At 39.1% G+C, this 16,178-nt stretch overlaps 1 protein-coding gene across 1 annotated transcript; it reads left to right on the forward strand.

Moving 5' to 3' along the window:
* Positions 1-5,269: 5,269 nt before the first annotated feature.
* Positions 5,270-13,007, forward strand: ndnfl1.1.S (neuron-derived neurotrophic factor like 1, gene 1 S homeolog). Its single transcript, XM_018254944.2, has 3 exons — positions 5,270-5,430; positions 9,212-9,330; positions 11,042-13,007. Exons 1-3 carry the CDS (start codon positions 5,270-5,272, stop codon positions 12,394-12,396), a joined length of 1,635 nt encoding a protein of 544 aa, XP_018110433.1. The 3' UTR covers positions 12,397-13,007.
* The last annotated feature ends 3,171 nt before the right edge of the window (positions 13,008-16,178 follow it).

Consider the following 16,178-nt stretch of genomic DNA (forward strand, 5'->3'; position numbering starts at 1 on the left):
CATTCGCCAGTGAAAATGCGCTGGCGTCCAAGAAAACGGACGCCGGGGTCCATTTTTTTTTGACACTTGCGAATTTTCGCTAATTTCTTTGCCGGCAGCGAATTTCGGGAATTCGAATAAATTCGCCCATCACTATTCTAGAGGAAATGTGTGATTAAAAAGATCCCCTGTCTCTCCATTATGTCATAAAGCAACAGTTTTGTCATACTTTGTGGCTGGTACTGTAGCTTTGTTTATTTAGACCACAGTTGTCAGAGATGCTGAAACCACATCATTTACAGCTTTAATACATTTGTAGAGCAACTGAGACAATATTTGTAGAAAATGAGATTACAGAGTAATAGCATTTCAGGTTGAAAACATGTTCTTCCCACTCTCAGATAATTCCTTCCTAGATGCTAGCTGATCCAAAGGAAGGGGAAAAAAGAAAGTAAAATAAGGGGAGACACTGAGAATCAAAACTGAGAAACAAATTTTGGAATTCTGCCAAGTCATCTGCCAAGAAAATCCTTTCTACATTTTTCATGTACATTTAAATTAGTATGACTGCAAATTACTCAAATTAGGTGCTGGAGTCAGGCAATTGATGGTGGGTAGATCTGGGTTAGTTCTGTATGCAGCTGATGAGTCAAAAAGCTTTTGACATATATCAAGTTATGCACCTAAAGGGGTTGTTTACTTTTAAATTAACTCTTCGTAAAATGTAGAGAGTTATATTCTGAGATAACTTGCAATTGTTTTTTATTTGTTATTATTAGTGGCTTTGGGATTATTTGGCTTTTTATTCAGCAGCTTTCAAGTTTGCAATTTTAGCATGCTAAACTTTAACAACCATACACTGATTTGAATAAGAGATAATATGAATAGGAGAGGGTCTCAATAGAATGATGAGTTATATAAAAGTAGCAATAACAATTAATGTGTAGCCTTACAGAGCATTTGTTTTTTTAGATGGGGTCAGTGACCCCCATTTGAAAGCTGGAAGAAGAAGGCAAATAATTCAAAAACTATATGAAGGCCAATTGAAAAGTTGCTTAGAATTAGCCATTCTATAACATACTAAAAGGAATTGTACAGTGTAAAAATAAAAACTGGGTAAATAGATAGGCTGTGCAAAATAAAAAATGTTTCTAATATAGTTAGTTAGCCAAAAATGTAATGTATAAAGGCTGGAGTGATTTGATGTATAACATATCAGTCTGAACACTACTTCCTGCTTTTCAGCTCTCTTCGTTTACACTGACTGGTTACCCTGGCTACCAGGCAGTAACCAATCAGAGACTTGAGGGGGGCCACATGGGTCATTTCTGTTGTCTGTTGCTTTTGAATCTGAGCTGAATGCTGAGGATCAATTGCAAACTCACTGAACAGAAATGTACCATGTGGCCCCCCTTCAAGTCGCTGACTAGCTCAGAGTTATAGAGCTGAAAAGCAGGAAGTTCGATTCTGGCTGTTTTATTAGACATCTGTTCAATCCAGCCTTTATATATTACATATTTGGCTAACTAACTATATTAGAAACATTTTTTATTTTGCACAGCCTATCAATTTACACAGTTTTTATTTTCACACTGAACTGTTCCTTTAAAGGCAGACCAACCTTTTAAAGTTACATGCTCCACAGGAGCTTGTATTCCTTAGGCTCGCTGTTTATCACAGCTGAGGCAAAGTTCTTACCCTACAGCAGAGACAACATTATTTATTGGAATATTTGTGTTTATTAATGGTAGTGGGCGCAGCCATGTGTGCTCTGAGTAGGTATCCTTATCGCCATACTCCACTGAGCTCTTTGTGTGGCCAAATTTTCAGGTAAAACAGTATAATATAAGGCTTAAGCTGGCCATACACAAAGAGATCCGCTCGTCTGGCGACATTGCCAAACAAATGGATCTTTCCCCGATATGCCCGAAAAATGGCAGGGTTATATCAGGGTAATCCAAACATTCGTCCCTAGGGCCGAACGATCGGATTGCAACGAGGAGCAATGGCCTCTGACAGGTTGGTAGCCGGAATAATTAAACCTTACCGATCAATATCGTGGCCAATATACATCGGGAAGACCTGTTGGAAGCCTCCATACACTGGCAGATAAGCTGCCAAATTGGTCTAAAGGGCCGCTATCGGTAGCTTTATCTGCCCGTGTATGGCCACCTTTACTTGTTTCAACATGTAATGTCACCCCCTGCTGCCCCCAGATCACTTCTAGTTCAGCTGACAGGTGATCTACAGAGCCGTCCTTTTGCAAGTAGCAATGATAAACATTTTGTGTGCATGCCATTGCCTTTTGACATCGGCATGCCAATGTTGACTCAGAAAGAAAGGCAATAGTTTTCTATACCCCTAATTGATTAGTATATTGTTCCTTTAGAACTAAAGCACACAGGTGGTTTTGACAGACACTATGGAATTGGGGACAAAAACAAACAAACAAAAGACATGTTTACTACTTGTTACCACTTCCCATAGCAAATCATGGGAAAACACGACTGTGTGATCCACACCTGTGAAGCAAACTTTAATTATATAAGACCTATTTCATTTGGCCATGATGGGAACACAAAATGGGTGTTGAGTACATATTTTGAAGTTAACATGTTTTAATTGTTTTCTGACTCCGTTTTACAAGTGATGTTCCTATGCCCACAGACCAAACCTGTTACTCTTCCTTCCACTGGTTCCCATTTGCACCAGGCCTCATATATAATAAATATATATATATTGCTTTTTGGCAAGCTATGACAGGGCAGACAGGGTGTAATGGTTTTTAGGTGGGGCTGGGAACTGACAGGTTGCCTCTTGTTATTTCTGAGATTTGGAACAAACTTATCACCAAGGGTGAGTAGCACAACAAGCATCTAAGCATCATTTGGGGTCACATTAAAAAGAGAAGATAGGCACATCTGCTTATCATATGGTTGCTATAGACACAGCAACTATGTTATAACCCGCAGAAAGCTTCATTACTTTAAGAAGAATGATATAGTCTGCATCTGTGGATCTCTGGGTTGTCATCTGGAGGGCAGGGAAGTACAAGTATTAATGGGGTTCCAGTGTGAGCCAGGTGATTTCCCACGAATGAGATGCAATAAACTGGAAAAGTAGAATCTATGGAACTAATAGCAATTGACACTACTGCTGGTGGAAAGGAAACTTTGGACAGATTCACTGTGGGGGTGAAAAATGATCCCATATGCCATTGATCTAAGAGTGGTTGGCAGCTGTCTGTAGTAATCATGCTATGCTATAAATGTTCTAATGCTTTGATTGGCATCCAGTCGGGCAGATGGATGCTCTAAGGATTTAGCAGGTAATTTAAAACTGCACATGGACACAAAGCAAAATATATTAAAAAAACATATTAAAACAGACACTCACACCTTGTCACTCTTCTCATTTTAATTTTGCATGTAAAAGTACAGAAAATAGATTGCAAAATAAATTAAGTACTTATTTCTCTCCACCCAGCACACCCACTGCCACACTGCTTGAAAACGATTTTAACAGACAGAGCACATTCTTCAAGCAGTATATTCACTTTTCCATAGGGTGTTATTCCCCAAGTTTGGGTATTTATAACACAACAAATCGCCTAGAGATGTATTTAAAGTGTCTGGATTTCCTATGTAACTTATTCTTTTATTCTGGATTTCCCATGTAACATGTTCATTTACAGTATTCTGGATTTCCCATGTGATGTTTCTTTAAAGGGGCTATTTGCCTCTTTTTTTTTTTTTTTAATGCATGCATTTTACAGCATTTTGTGCTATTTATGGCAAAGGTGAGATGTCACCAACACAAGGAAAATCTATTCAATTTATTAGCCTTAAAAATAGGCCATACACCTATCACAAAAGTGTTGCTTTAAGTGCCAGAGACAAATTGATGGTGGGAGCACGGCACAGACACAAAGGGAAGCTGTAACCACACAAAGCCTGCTCTAAGAGAAAAGGAAAAAGGGTCAGCATAAAGTTAATAACATACAGGCAATATCTCTTGTAAGATTAGGCTGCCACTCCTTCATTCACTAATTGGCCTTCATTTATAATTATTTATTATATATACTAATATATATAATACTTTATTATTGAGCCAAAAAAAAAGGTGCTACCAAAAAACATCCATAGACTCTAATTTAGTTGGCTTCAAAAATTAGCCAACTAAATTAGAGTCTATGGATGTTTTTTTTAGCACTTTTTTTTGCTTTTGGGCTACCAATAAAACATGCATTTTCTACTCAGTATACTGCTACACATGTGTGTTATACCTTTATACACTGATCATACTATAATTAGTGCTGTACAGTTTAGCAGTACAGCCTTTGGACATTGGGTTTTCTAGATAATGGGATCATTCCATTTTTTGGAGCTTTAAACTTTAAGTCTACTAGAACATCATTTAAACATTAAATGGCCCCAATATCCAATGAGGATTAATTATATCTTAGTTTAGATCAAGTACACGGTACTAATTTATTTCTACAGAGAAATAATCAATCCTTATTGGAGGCAAAACCAGCCGATTGGGTTTATTTAATGTTTACATGATTTTTTAGTAGTCTTAAGGTATGAAGATCCAAATTACAAAAAGATCCATTATCCATAAACCCCAAGTCCTGAACATTCTGGATAACAGGTCCCATACCTGTAGTTTATAAAAATTTGTATTATTTGGATAAAATGAAGTCTATGGGAGATGGCCTTCTCATAATTTGGAACTGTCTAGATAATGGGTTTCCGGACAACTATATATTAAAGGATAAGTAAACCTTTAAAATAAGTGAATGTAAAACTGTTGAGGGTGCTATTCTAAGAACTTTTGCAATGTTCATTCATTAGTTATTTTTCTTTAATTCCAAGATATTAAGGGATACATACACTGTTAATATGAATGAGTTTTTTCTCAATAGAGTATTCACAAGGATAAATCTTTTTCTCACTGAACTGAATCTGGACCAGTGTATGTAAAATACGTGCCTTGAATTTAAACCACTCTTTAGCCATTGATTAATAAGCTAATGTCCCCATGTATGAAATTTGAAAGTATCAACAGAGAACAGGTCTCGGCACAATTACATTGTTGTCCTGCACAAAACACTTGATATCTTTTGTAGCAGTAGCAGACATTCTAGTGAATCCAGCCCCAGAGAGCATTGTACTGTTCCAGAATGCACTACAAACAATCAGCTCTGCAATATAAGCTTTTCTACATTCTTGTTATAGGGCAGCTTGGGATCACATCGTCCTCTCAGCTGGAGGGGAAACAGAATATCATGGAAAAGCTGCTTCTCATTCTAGTGCTTTCCATCCAACCCTATAATTTTGGGGGTGATGTCTTGCCTCCGTTACATGCAAATCACATGATTCGTGCCAGAAGCCCTCTTCCTATTGGACAAAGAGTGGACGGGTTTCTACGTGTGGACAAATCTTCCAGGCAAGTCTCCAATTGGACAATAAACACTGTAGGGCAATGCGTTTGCCTCCTTTTGGCTGCTTTATGTGTGCTACAAAATATTGGTCTGTAGTTGGTCAAATGGGGACAGTTGTAAGAAGCTTTATATCCCTCCTGTCCTTATATCACCTTACACTGGGAAGGGACTAATGCAGTGACTAATATCCACTTGTCTGCGTCTCTTCTCTGGCCTACAGATGGAAATTCTCTCCAACACACAGCATTGCAGCCATTCAGAAGAAGAAAGCCTAGAAAATCATAGACCTCTTAGCTTCAGTGTGAAAAAAATCAATGCTTTTTTTTGAAGGGTATTTAAATTTTAGGCTTGTTTGGGTGTAAAACAGTTCAGGCAAAGGAGAAATAGAAAAGTAGGAAGTGCTCTGGTTAGAGCCGAACTCACGAACCTCGCTATCAACCCATTTATGCACAGCATTGCAGAATATGTTGGCACTCTAAAAATACATGGAAAATGGAAAGTATTTGTGTATTTGTCTATATAAATATATATATATATATATATATATATATATATTATGCAAATTGTGAGACTGTTGCACACACTTAAAAGGAAATAATGCCCTGTTGCCAACAGAATAAGTGTATATAAATTGGAAAAAATAAAGCCAACAGCTTTCTGACCTTAAAGTGGCCAGCTGACCAGCTGTACCACATGCTCAGGGTCCTAAATATAATAAAATGATGATGATGTCATGTGAAGGAATATATGGCTCTCTTGGGCAGTCCAGGGCCATACACAGTTCTTGAAGGTCCATATGTACTTCAGGCCCACCAGTCCTGGAAAAAGTAAAAAAAAATTATTTAAAAAATCAACCAGTGAATATCTATCTATTTACTTCTGCTAAAATTGGCAAGGGGCCTCCATAAATCTGAAAATAGTCCCTCCGTTGAAAATAAAATTGAATGATGAATCTTTTTTTGTGCTGTTACATGAGAGAGTTGTATGTGACACATTCTGTAGGCTACTTTTTGGTTTTCCAGCAAATTGCTACTTCTAGTTATGCCCAACAACACCCAAATATTTCCCAAGCAGGTCTGGAAAAACTGTGATTTAATTCAATATTTGATTTGATTTCAATGCAAAAGTATTATATTTTAGGTTTTGGCCAGTGGCTATTCTGGAAACGCACCCCTCCCAACACCCATGTTTGTGTTTACTGCGGAACTTCATATGATTGTATAATGATAAGAGTTCTTTGATAAGTTTTAAGGCAAAGTTTACTCAGCTTTTCCAGGAAGCCAAATGCAAACATAAAAGGGAAAGTCTTTCTGTTTACCTGCTCCCTAAAATGGACCTCTGCCCTGTCGTCCAGCCTTTACATAAGGAGGAACAAGGCCAGTTGTTATAGTTTAACATTTCTGTTATATAATTTACAAAATTAAAATAAAAGCTCTGGGGAGATTTGTCGCGGTAAGTTAAACCTTTACTACCATGAAAAAGAAATTTCATTGAATTACATTACTATCGCTGCAAGTAAAATTTAGAACTCACTGCAATCTGGCGTAACCACGGCAAATTACCTCCATTCGCGTTTTATTGTGATTAATCTGGATCGCTGTGCATACCAAATTCCAAATTTTGCTTGCAGCGATTAATGAAAATCTTTTTCTGAAGATTTGTCATCTGCTGTTCTAAAAATATTTGCAAACCCATAGAAGTCAAAAGGCATATATTTTTGTAACGCATGACAATTATCTCTCACTCCAAATGCCAATCTCATTTTGTGGTGAACTTTTTGTCTCTGCGACTTTTTTCTCCAAATGCATTAAAGTCCATGGGCATTTTTTCTTATGGCGACTTTTCTGTCTGAGCAACACTTTTGTCTTTGTGACTTCTTTTTCGCGGCTAAATTTTTTGCCTTCGTTTTGCAAAAATATTTGCAGATAGCGATGTGCAGAATTTTGCTGCAAATCCATGCCTGGTGAAAAAATTTGCTCATCGCTACTACAGATCCTACCAGCGACAAGTCTCTCCATGTGCCATGGCCCTAGGGCTAGGGTACACGGAGCATTGGCTCCACTGCTCTTAGCCTGTGTTTTTACTGCATGCTGAGAAAAGTGGATCTGTTCCTTTCCCCAGCTCTGTTTATTTGCACTGAAAAGTACAGCTTCTGCTTGCATGCAGGTACACGGAGTGGAGCAAAGGTCAGCCTGAAAACATGAAATCGGGCATTTTTGAGCCGACTTCTCCTCTACTCTGTGTATCTGCAGGAGTAAGACTAAGGGCACACAACCATTGGCTCCGTTGCTCTCTGCCTCTTGTTTTCTGCAGGCTGAGAGAAGCAGACCTGCGGCGTGCAAGTGAAAATGTCAGCTTTTGTGTCTTTTGTGCCGATCTCCACTCCATGTACTCGTACTCAAGAGGAAGCTGTACTTTTCAGCGCACATACATGGAGCTGGAGAAGGGAATGGATCCACTTCTTTGCATAAAAAAACCTGGCTGAGAGCAGCAGAGCCAACGCTACATGTGTTCTCAGTCTAAGGGACGATTTATCACACAGGGATGGAAATTCAGTTTTCTCCACCTGTGCTTTGTATACGGGCAGAGAAAAGCAGATCTGCTCTCATCAGCTCCTATTTGTATCTGTAATGCAAGTCACTTTTATCAGCCTGAGCGAACTACAATGTGAAAATGTGAAACTATTAATTATTGTGCCAAAAATCCATTTGTATCTGCAGGCCAACAGGCCAACACACTGTCTCTCACATGGGAGCTAATGTAAGCGGAGAAAAGAAGGTCCTCAGACCAGTGTGACACTAGCCTACAAGTTATCAAAATGATGCTTTTTCCATACATCCGCAGTCCTTTCATCTTTAACCCCTATTACTCAATTTACTTACTTTTTATGCCTGCCAAATGTGTGGGTGCAACATAATTCACTGGAGGAGCCAATAACATTAGGGATGGATACTTTATCAGTGGCTGTGCATGGACAATTTTCCTTCTTCATTACTCATTCTATCATCTACCCCTGGTCTACCTGTCGCTGCTCCTAATCTTATAAAATGGAATGTACCCTGGCTGATTCACCCAGACTAGTGACAGCTAGACCACGGCTCCAAAACACTCACATGAGATGGTTAAAATGCCCCCGTGTGACACTGAATTTAGGGAAAGCAGATTGCCCTGTTGTATACATTAGCCTTCTAAACCACTGCACAATTTTTCTATGTGTTAAGCCATTGTATCTGCCTTTGAACAGAGTGAAAAGAGATGCAGTAGAGGTCTGCATCTGTCCTCCAAATGGATTTTTATGCTGTAAACTATTATAATTATATAAGCAATATTAGATTACAATAAGAAAATTGTCTAAAGAAACAAAACTAATTTTTTATAGAAGTTTTTTATAGAAGAGTAACCGTTAATCCATTGAGTTTATTCCGTTAACTGTATGACCAGCTATTCTGTTGGAATAATTTGATTGCTTGCAACCTATTTCGCTTGTTCAGGGAGGAGTACATGTTTGGTGAATGATGGGGCCTCACTTCTTCAGTTATCAGTTATTATTATTATTATTATCATTAAAAAGTCAATGATCACAAATAAGCCATGAGCCAGAGCGAGTGCCTAGAAAATTACTTACAATGGTCTAGTACTACTATGAGAATCAAATAGGTGGCAAGGGATTGCATCAACTTAACCTGGCTTATGTTTCTAGTCCCATAGGGGAACTACTGATTCAACTGAAACAAGTTCTAAATCATATTGTATTTTTACTCACTGCAATCTATCTTCTCTACACAGATTTTACTTTGTCACAAATGGAAGTCATGATATACTAACACTCCGAGTAACCCCCTGTGAATCCCCACTCATCTGGACCTTATCCAGCGTACATGACAAGAAGGCTCATGGGGCAGGAGGTAAAGATGGCTTGGCTCCACCTGTGGCTTCACTTTGCCTCATGGCTAGAAATACCACTGCTGAGACACTATTCTAATTTTTATTGAATGTTATACAATGTGAGAAGGTAAAATAATATACAGGTAGGGGTGTAACAATAGTGGTAGTAGACCCTGTCATTGCTGTTATGCCAAGGAAGTACAGAGGGCCCAGTGGGGTACTGATTGAAAAGTTTCCTGCAGGGGTGTAACTATAGGAGAAGCAGACCCTGCCATCATGGTGGGCAGTGTCGGACTGGGACACCAGAGGCCCACCCAAAAACCTTAGACCAGGGGACCACTCTCAGTACTAATATTCTTTATCTCCCCAATCAACCTCTATTCTCCTAGTCTCTTTTCTTTATACTATAATCTATTATTCCATCTATTTAGCCTCTTTTTTCTCATAGAAAATGGCCATGGGAATGGCCATGAAATAGCAAATTTTAGCAGCATGAGGGCCCACTGACACCTGGGCCCACCTGGAGTTTTCCTGGTATTCCGGTGGGCCAGTCCGACACTGATGGTGGGTCTGGGGAAGGAGAGGGGGTGTTAGCTTCCTCTATAACAGTGGTGTCCGAAAGGTAGATCGGGATCTACCAGTGGACCTTTAGCTGTGATCAGCAGATCTCAAGACATCTGTCAGCAGCTTCTCTAAATCACCAGATTCATGTTTTTCATTCAGATAGGGCAAAATAAGAAATAGATGTTTAAATATAACAATATTCATTTTCTTATAAATCAATACAGATCTGTTTGCTTCAGAAACACTACTATAGTTCATATAAACAAGCAGCTGTGGAGCAATGGCGGAAATTGAAAAACGGCTATATGGCACAGGTTAACTAATGGATAACAGATAACACCATTAGACAGACAGAGCTTATTTGCTATCTGCTGTGTAACTTGAGCTTTTTCTCCTTTGAATGGCTGCCCCCATTGCTACACAGCAGTTTATTTATATAAACAATAGTAGTGTTTCCTAAGCAAACACAGCAGTTTTACCAGTGCAGGGTAACACTGCATTATATTATTTCATTACTTTAAAACACTTATTTTTTGACGTTACTGTTCCTTTAAGTAAGCACAGGGCAATGGGGCTATAATAGAAGTGAATTAAAGGACAATATTAAAAACACTGGACAGTGTGGAGGCACCGCAGTGAGCAAAACCACTAATATTTTACTATAGGCTGGTGGGTGTATGCCTCTTCTACCCAAAAAGATGCAGAGGCAAAAATTTTCTTCTGCTTCAAAGTGTTTCTTGTGCTAGTTAATAGCCTCTAGCTGCAATAGGTTGTGGTTGTGGCATTGCAGGTATAGTATGGTGAGGTGAAGCCTGTAATAGCAGGGGGAATAATCGCCCTTAGGCTATTCTGCTATCTGCTTCTCTAGGTCTAAAAAAATACACAGGCTGAGAGCAGGGAGCAGGTGCTGCATCTGCCCATAGCCTTAGTATATACGCTTGTGAGATGGTGCCTTTAGTAGTAGTGAGATAACAGCCCAATAAAAGTTTTCAGTTCAAAACACTTTATGTCATTTTAAAAGTCAACAGATGCACCACAAAGAATTATATTGTCTTTATATAAACTGTTTATGCATATGTAATGCCTTTTTCAAATGGAAACGGTTTAATGCCAAATTTTATAATATGACACATTTATGACACATAATATGAATTATTTTTTCCCTAGAAATTAATATTGGACACCTCAAGCCTTTTGACCAACGTCTGCACACCAGGACACTGTTTTCCTTTCAAGGTAATGGAGAAGAGACCTTCACTACAGGTGTGACCTCAGACAGTTTGTTTCTTCTTGATATCGCATCTCTGGAGTCAGATACCAGCTTCCAAGTCTTTGTCTGGGACCACAAAAGTCAAGGTAACCTATGGCCCCAACTTCCAAATGATTCTCAGCTGGAGATTACTTCTGTAGAAGAGGATAGAATAAAGCTGTCATGGAAACCTAGTCTGGGAGACATTAAGAAGATCAATTATTGTGTATTTGTAAATAAGCAACACAATGTCAAAACCTTATGTGCTACCATGTCTAACACAAATAAAAGGTTCAGTAATCAATTGAATGAAAATGACGGCAAATCAAGTAGGTCTTTGGAGATAGCTATGAAGACATCTAAAACATATTCTAACAAACTCAAAGAAGATGTTATGGAGCAAAACGTCAACGCTGACTTTTTTTCTAGCAAGAATTTTGTGGGAGCTCAAAAGATATGTGTTGGGCACTGGACAAATGCCACCATTTCTAGGCTGAAGTCCAAAACCCTTTATTACTTTGATGTTTTTGCTGTGAACTCTCATACAGGCACAAGTTTAGCATATACAGGGACTTTTGCAGAAACCAAAAACAAGCACAGGTCACAGTTAGCAACTCTTCATAATGATGAGATGGTGAACATTTTCCTCAAAAGCAAAGTTCTAAGAATGATGACTGTTGACCTTCCAGACCATGGTTCCAAATGGCTCTTCATCCATTCATGTCTCCATAAGGTTCATCTCAAGATCTCAGTAAATGGAAAGGTCATTGTATCCCAAAACATCCACAGAGCTCATAACTTCAAGCTTTCTGGCACACCAAAAGCCAACTGCATTATTACATTAAAATCTAGTAAGGGTGGTCCAGGTCTGGTGAAGATCTTTTCAACTACTGCCCATCACAACTTGCCCTTCCCCAACCTTTTTTCGAACATCAGTTTTTCTGTTTCTAAATCAACTTGCTCGTCAGCTACCGTGAGATGGACTGGAAGTGGACATGGGACCGAATACTGCATTTATGCCAGGCACCTAGAGCAGAACTTGGATCTAAAGTTGATTCACAGGCATCAAAACAGCTGCCTCAGCACAAAGACCCGCTCCAAAGCTGAAAAAGTGTTTTGCAATCATGCAGGACCCCATACCTCAATAGAGGAAGAAATCACAGACCTTAAGCCTGGGAAAACATATCTATTGGATCTGTATCTCATAGGTCTTCACAACAGTACCATCAAGTTCCCAAGCCGTGTTGTAAGAACTCAGGGTTTGTGCACCTGAGCACACCACCTACTAAAGCTTGAGATTTCCATCTGTGGCACTAATAAGAACTTAGCTCATTGCATGTAAAATGCTTATTCGCTTCTAAAGAGCCGAATGCAGACCCATGTATAACTATATATGCTGAAATACTATACTTTTATAGACAACTATCAACACCACGAACAGATGTCCATAAACAAATAAACTGAAGTTAAATCCATCATGAAGGGGAATTCGGACATGAGCAGGCCCTGATTGGTTGAAAGGACAAAAAGGCCCGGGCCTAGGGCTGCAGAATTTTAGGAGCGGCATGCCACCCAGCCACATCCCACTGGGTTCAGAAGCACTGGGGACATGCAGGTGATTTGCTAGCTCTCTAAACCTCTCAAACACCAATCCCAATGCTCCAAACACCCAATGAGATAAGACTTTCATATGTCGGGAGAGGCAGGATAGGGGAATAAATAAATACAGCCCTGGACATGGGTTTGAGGCTGAGGCAAACAAATAATCTGGCTACAGAGTTTGAGTTATGCCAAATGGAGGTGGATTAACATGTCAGTGTAACTTGGTGTAAAAAATTTTCCCAGGCTCATAAATGCATCATGCTTAATTCTGTTTGCAATCTAGTTTGGTGTGTGGAATTTGGTTTTGTGAGGACAGAAGTATTTACTTTGTGGCAATCCCTGAGTGTATCACCTTGCACACAATATCTGGAGCACTTGCACAATATTTACCAGATAGACTGGTGCTCTCTGCTTCCTGAATGCTTGCAAAGCGATTCTATTCACAAGAAACAAGACACAATTAGAACTAAACACTGTATAGGCCTATCTGCAACTGCAGTTGGGTTGTTGATAGTTACAGTGCCCTACTACAAGCTGCTAGTTACAACACCTACACTGGACTCCACAGGCAGATTTTAGCACATGAATAGCTGATCCTGATAAGGTCTCGATATTCAAAATGCAATGGCTTTTGCATTACACCATTGAGCCTTGAGACTCAGGGATCGAACAGCGCACAATGGTGAAATAGTTTTGCAATATGTTCAGAAATGCACTTTCAGGCCTAAAACTGCTTTCACCAATGGTTTCAGTTAAAGTCATTGACTGGTGGCATGTCCAGTTCTCTTCCAGTGTAAAGTGAGTGATATCATCCTCCCCCCCAGCACAGCCTTTCAGCAGAACAATGGGAAGGTAACCAGATAACACCTCCCTGGTAGATACAGTATAAGAACAGCACTCAATAGTAAAAATCCATGTCCCACTGTGACTCCTTCAGTTACATTGAGTAACAGAAACAACAGTCTGTCAGAAAGCAGTTCCATTCTAAAGTGCTGGCTCTTTCTGAAAGCATGTGACCATGTGATATGCACCTACACACCAATATTACAACTAAAAAAATACACTTGCTAGTTCAGGAATGAAACTTTATATTGTAGAGTGATTTATTTGCAGTGTAAATAGTGTAATTTAGAAATGAAAACTACATTGTAAAAATCACGACAGAATCCCTTTAAGTCTATCATGTAACCATTAAATAAACCCAATAGGCTGATTAATTATATGTTAGTCTGGATCAAGTACAAGCTACTGTTTTATTATTACAGAGTTATCTGGATAAAATTGAGTCTATGGGAGATTTCAATTATTAGGAGCTTTCAGGATAACGGGTTTCTAGATAACGGATTCCATACCTGTACAATCTTTGTTTTGATCTTTGTTGGACCCTTCTCTGAGATGGATCTGTCAAATACTTTGCAACTAGATGAAACTATAAGTAAAATAAAATATCATAATTCCATGAAAATATAACATCTTTCATAAAAAATGGTCTCCACAGAAATGCGAAACATGAAAAGCAATGAGCCAAGTGTACACTAATACTCATATGTTTGTGGCTTATGCTGGGGACCATAAAAATCCTTTGGAGGCCCACATCCTTTCACAGAGTCTTTGATTGGACCACCCTGATGTAAAGTTACATACAGTAATTCAACTTTGCACTTGACTTTTAGGTTTGCCCATTAAAAGGAATGATCTAAAAGGTATTAAAAGTTCTTTACACAAGTATATGCCAATGAATTCTGCCTATATATACATTAATAATATTGTATTTTTGCACAGAATTCATTTTGCAACAAACTTTAATATCTGTAAATTAAATGTTTTTTATTAAAAAAAACAACAGTGTTTTATGTTTTGTTAAATTGAAACCATATTAAAAGATTTCTAGGAAATAGTAGGCATTAAATGAGAACTAAAGCACAACAAAGAACTACAAATGCTGCAGTTTATGTTTTAAACCTGTGTCAGCAAAAGTCAACCCTTTAGCAGTGAAGATGCCCCCCATCCCCATCGTCTTTTCTGTTGATTCACATCACATGCTCTCGGCTGCTGTCAGTTACCTGGACTTATGAAACCAACTTACAAAACAGAGCATATTTACAATATAAAATTCAAACTACAAGGATGATTAGTAATTTATTCAGATTAATTACATGATTGGTTAAGTAAATTTAGCATATAAAATACAGCTTTCTAGCCATATTCCTTTTTTTTAATTCCATGGTGATGTTTTAAAGCAGTGCTGTCCAACATCTTTGCTAACTAGCTGCCGGAATTTTTCTTGCCTACATGTTGGAGGGCCGAAAATGGAAGCCAGTATTGATCACTCCCTCTTTTAAACCACACCCACTTATACCACACCCAGTTTATCTCAAGAAAGACCATGCCCACAAACAGACCAAAAAACCAAATGGTTGGTACTCACTGTAGGGAAATCACTCATATATGAAAAATGTCATACCTCTAAAGATACCATAAACATACCCTTAAATCCATATGCCGCCTCCTCCTCTGTGGATAACACAGCACCTTCCCCAGCACATGATTAAACACCTTAGGGGCCCCTAAAACCAATCCCCAAATGCAAACAAACCCCCAGAACAAACCCTACCAGGCTCAGGTCTCCCAGGGTACAGAGTAGGACAGGCAGAGCAAGGCACACACAGGGAGCATAGGGAAGCCAGAGTATGGCACACACAGGGAGCACAGGGCAGGCAGAGTATGGCACACACAGGGAGCATAGGGCAGGCAGAGTATGGCACACACAGGGAGCACAGGGCAGGCAGAGTATGGCACACACAGGGAGCATAGGGCAGCCAGAGTATGGCACACACAGGGAGAATAGGGCAGCCAGAGTATGGCACACACAGGGAGCATAGGGAAGGAAGAGTATGGCACACACAGGGAGCATAGGGCAGCTAGAGTATGGCACACACAGAGCATATGGCAGGCAGAAGAGAGCAGGAGACAGGGAAACCTATCTGTCTACGATGGACAGTTTATACTTTGCTATATACAGTGACATAATGCTGGTGCCCCTCCAGCAGAGGTGTGAACAGGTGAACAATGTGGGAAGTTTTAGTCTGGGTCTGAGGTGTGAACAGTACAGGGCTTTAAGCATACCTCCTAACTGTCCGATTTTTGGAGGGACAGTGCCTCTTTTGACAGCTCAACCCGAAGTCCCTCATTTGTACTGGAAAGTCCCGTTTTTATCTGCATTGAAAAGCCAGAAAAAGATTCTAAGTTAATTGGCTTATGGCAGAGAGCCCAGAACAGCCACAGCAGATAAAATACTTTTGTAAAAATTTTGAGATAAGCAAATAAATAATTGTAACAATATAAGAACACAAGGCAAAACTGTAATAACTGAAAAGAAAAACACATAAATATGATCAATCTTTTATAACCTGCGAAATTTAGTAAAATTAACATGGTAATTAGGGGGTGTGG

Source organism: Xenopus laevis, chromosome 3S (assembly GCF_017654675.1).
Source record: "Xenopus laevis strain J_2021 chromosome 3S, Xenopus_laevis_v10.1, whole genome shotgun sequence".
Classification (NCBI taxonomy): domain Eukaryota; kingdom Metazoa; phylum Chordata; class Amphibia; order Anura; family Pipidae; genus Xenopus; species Xenopus laevis.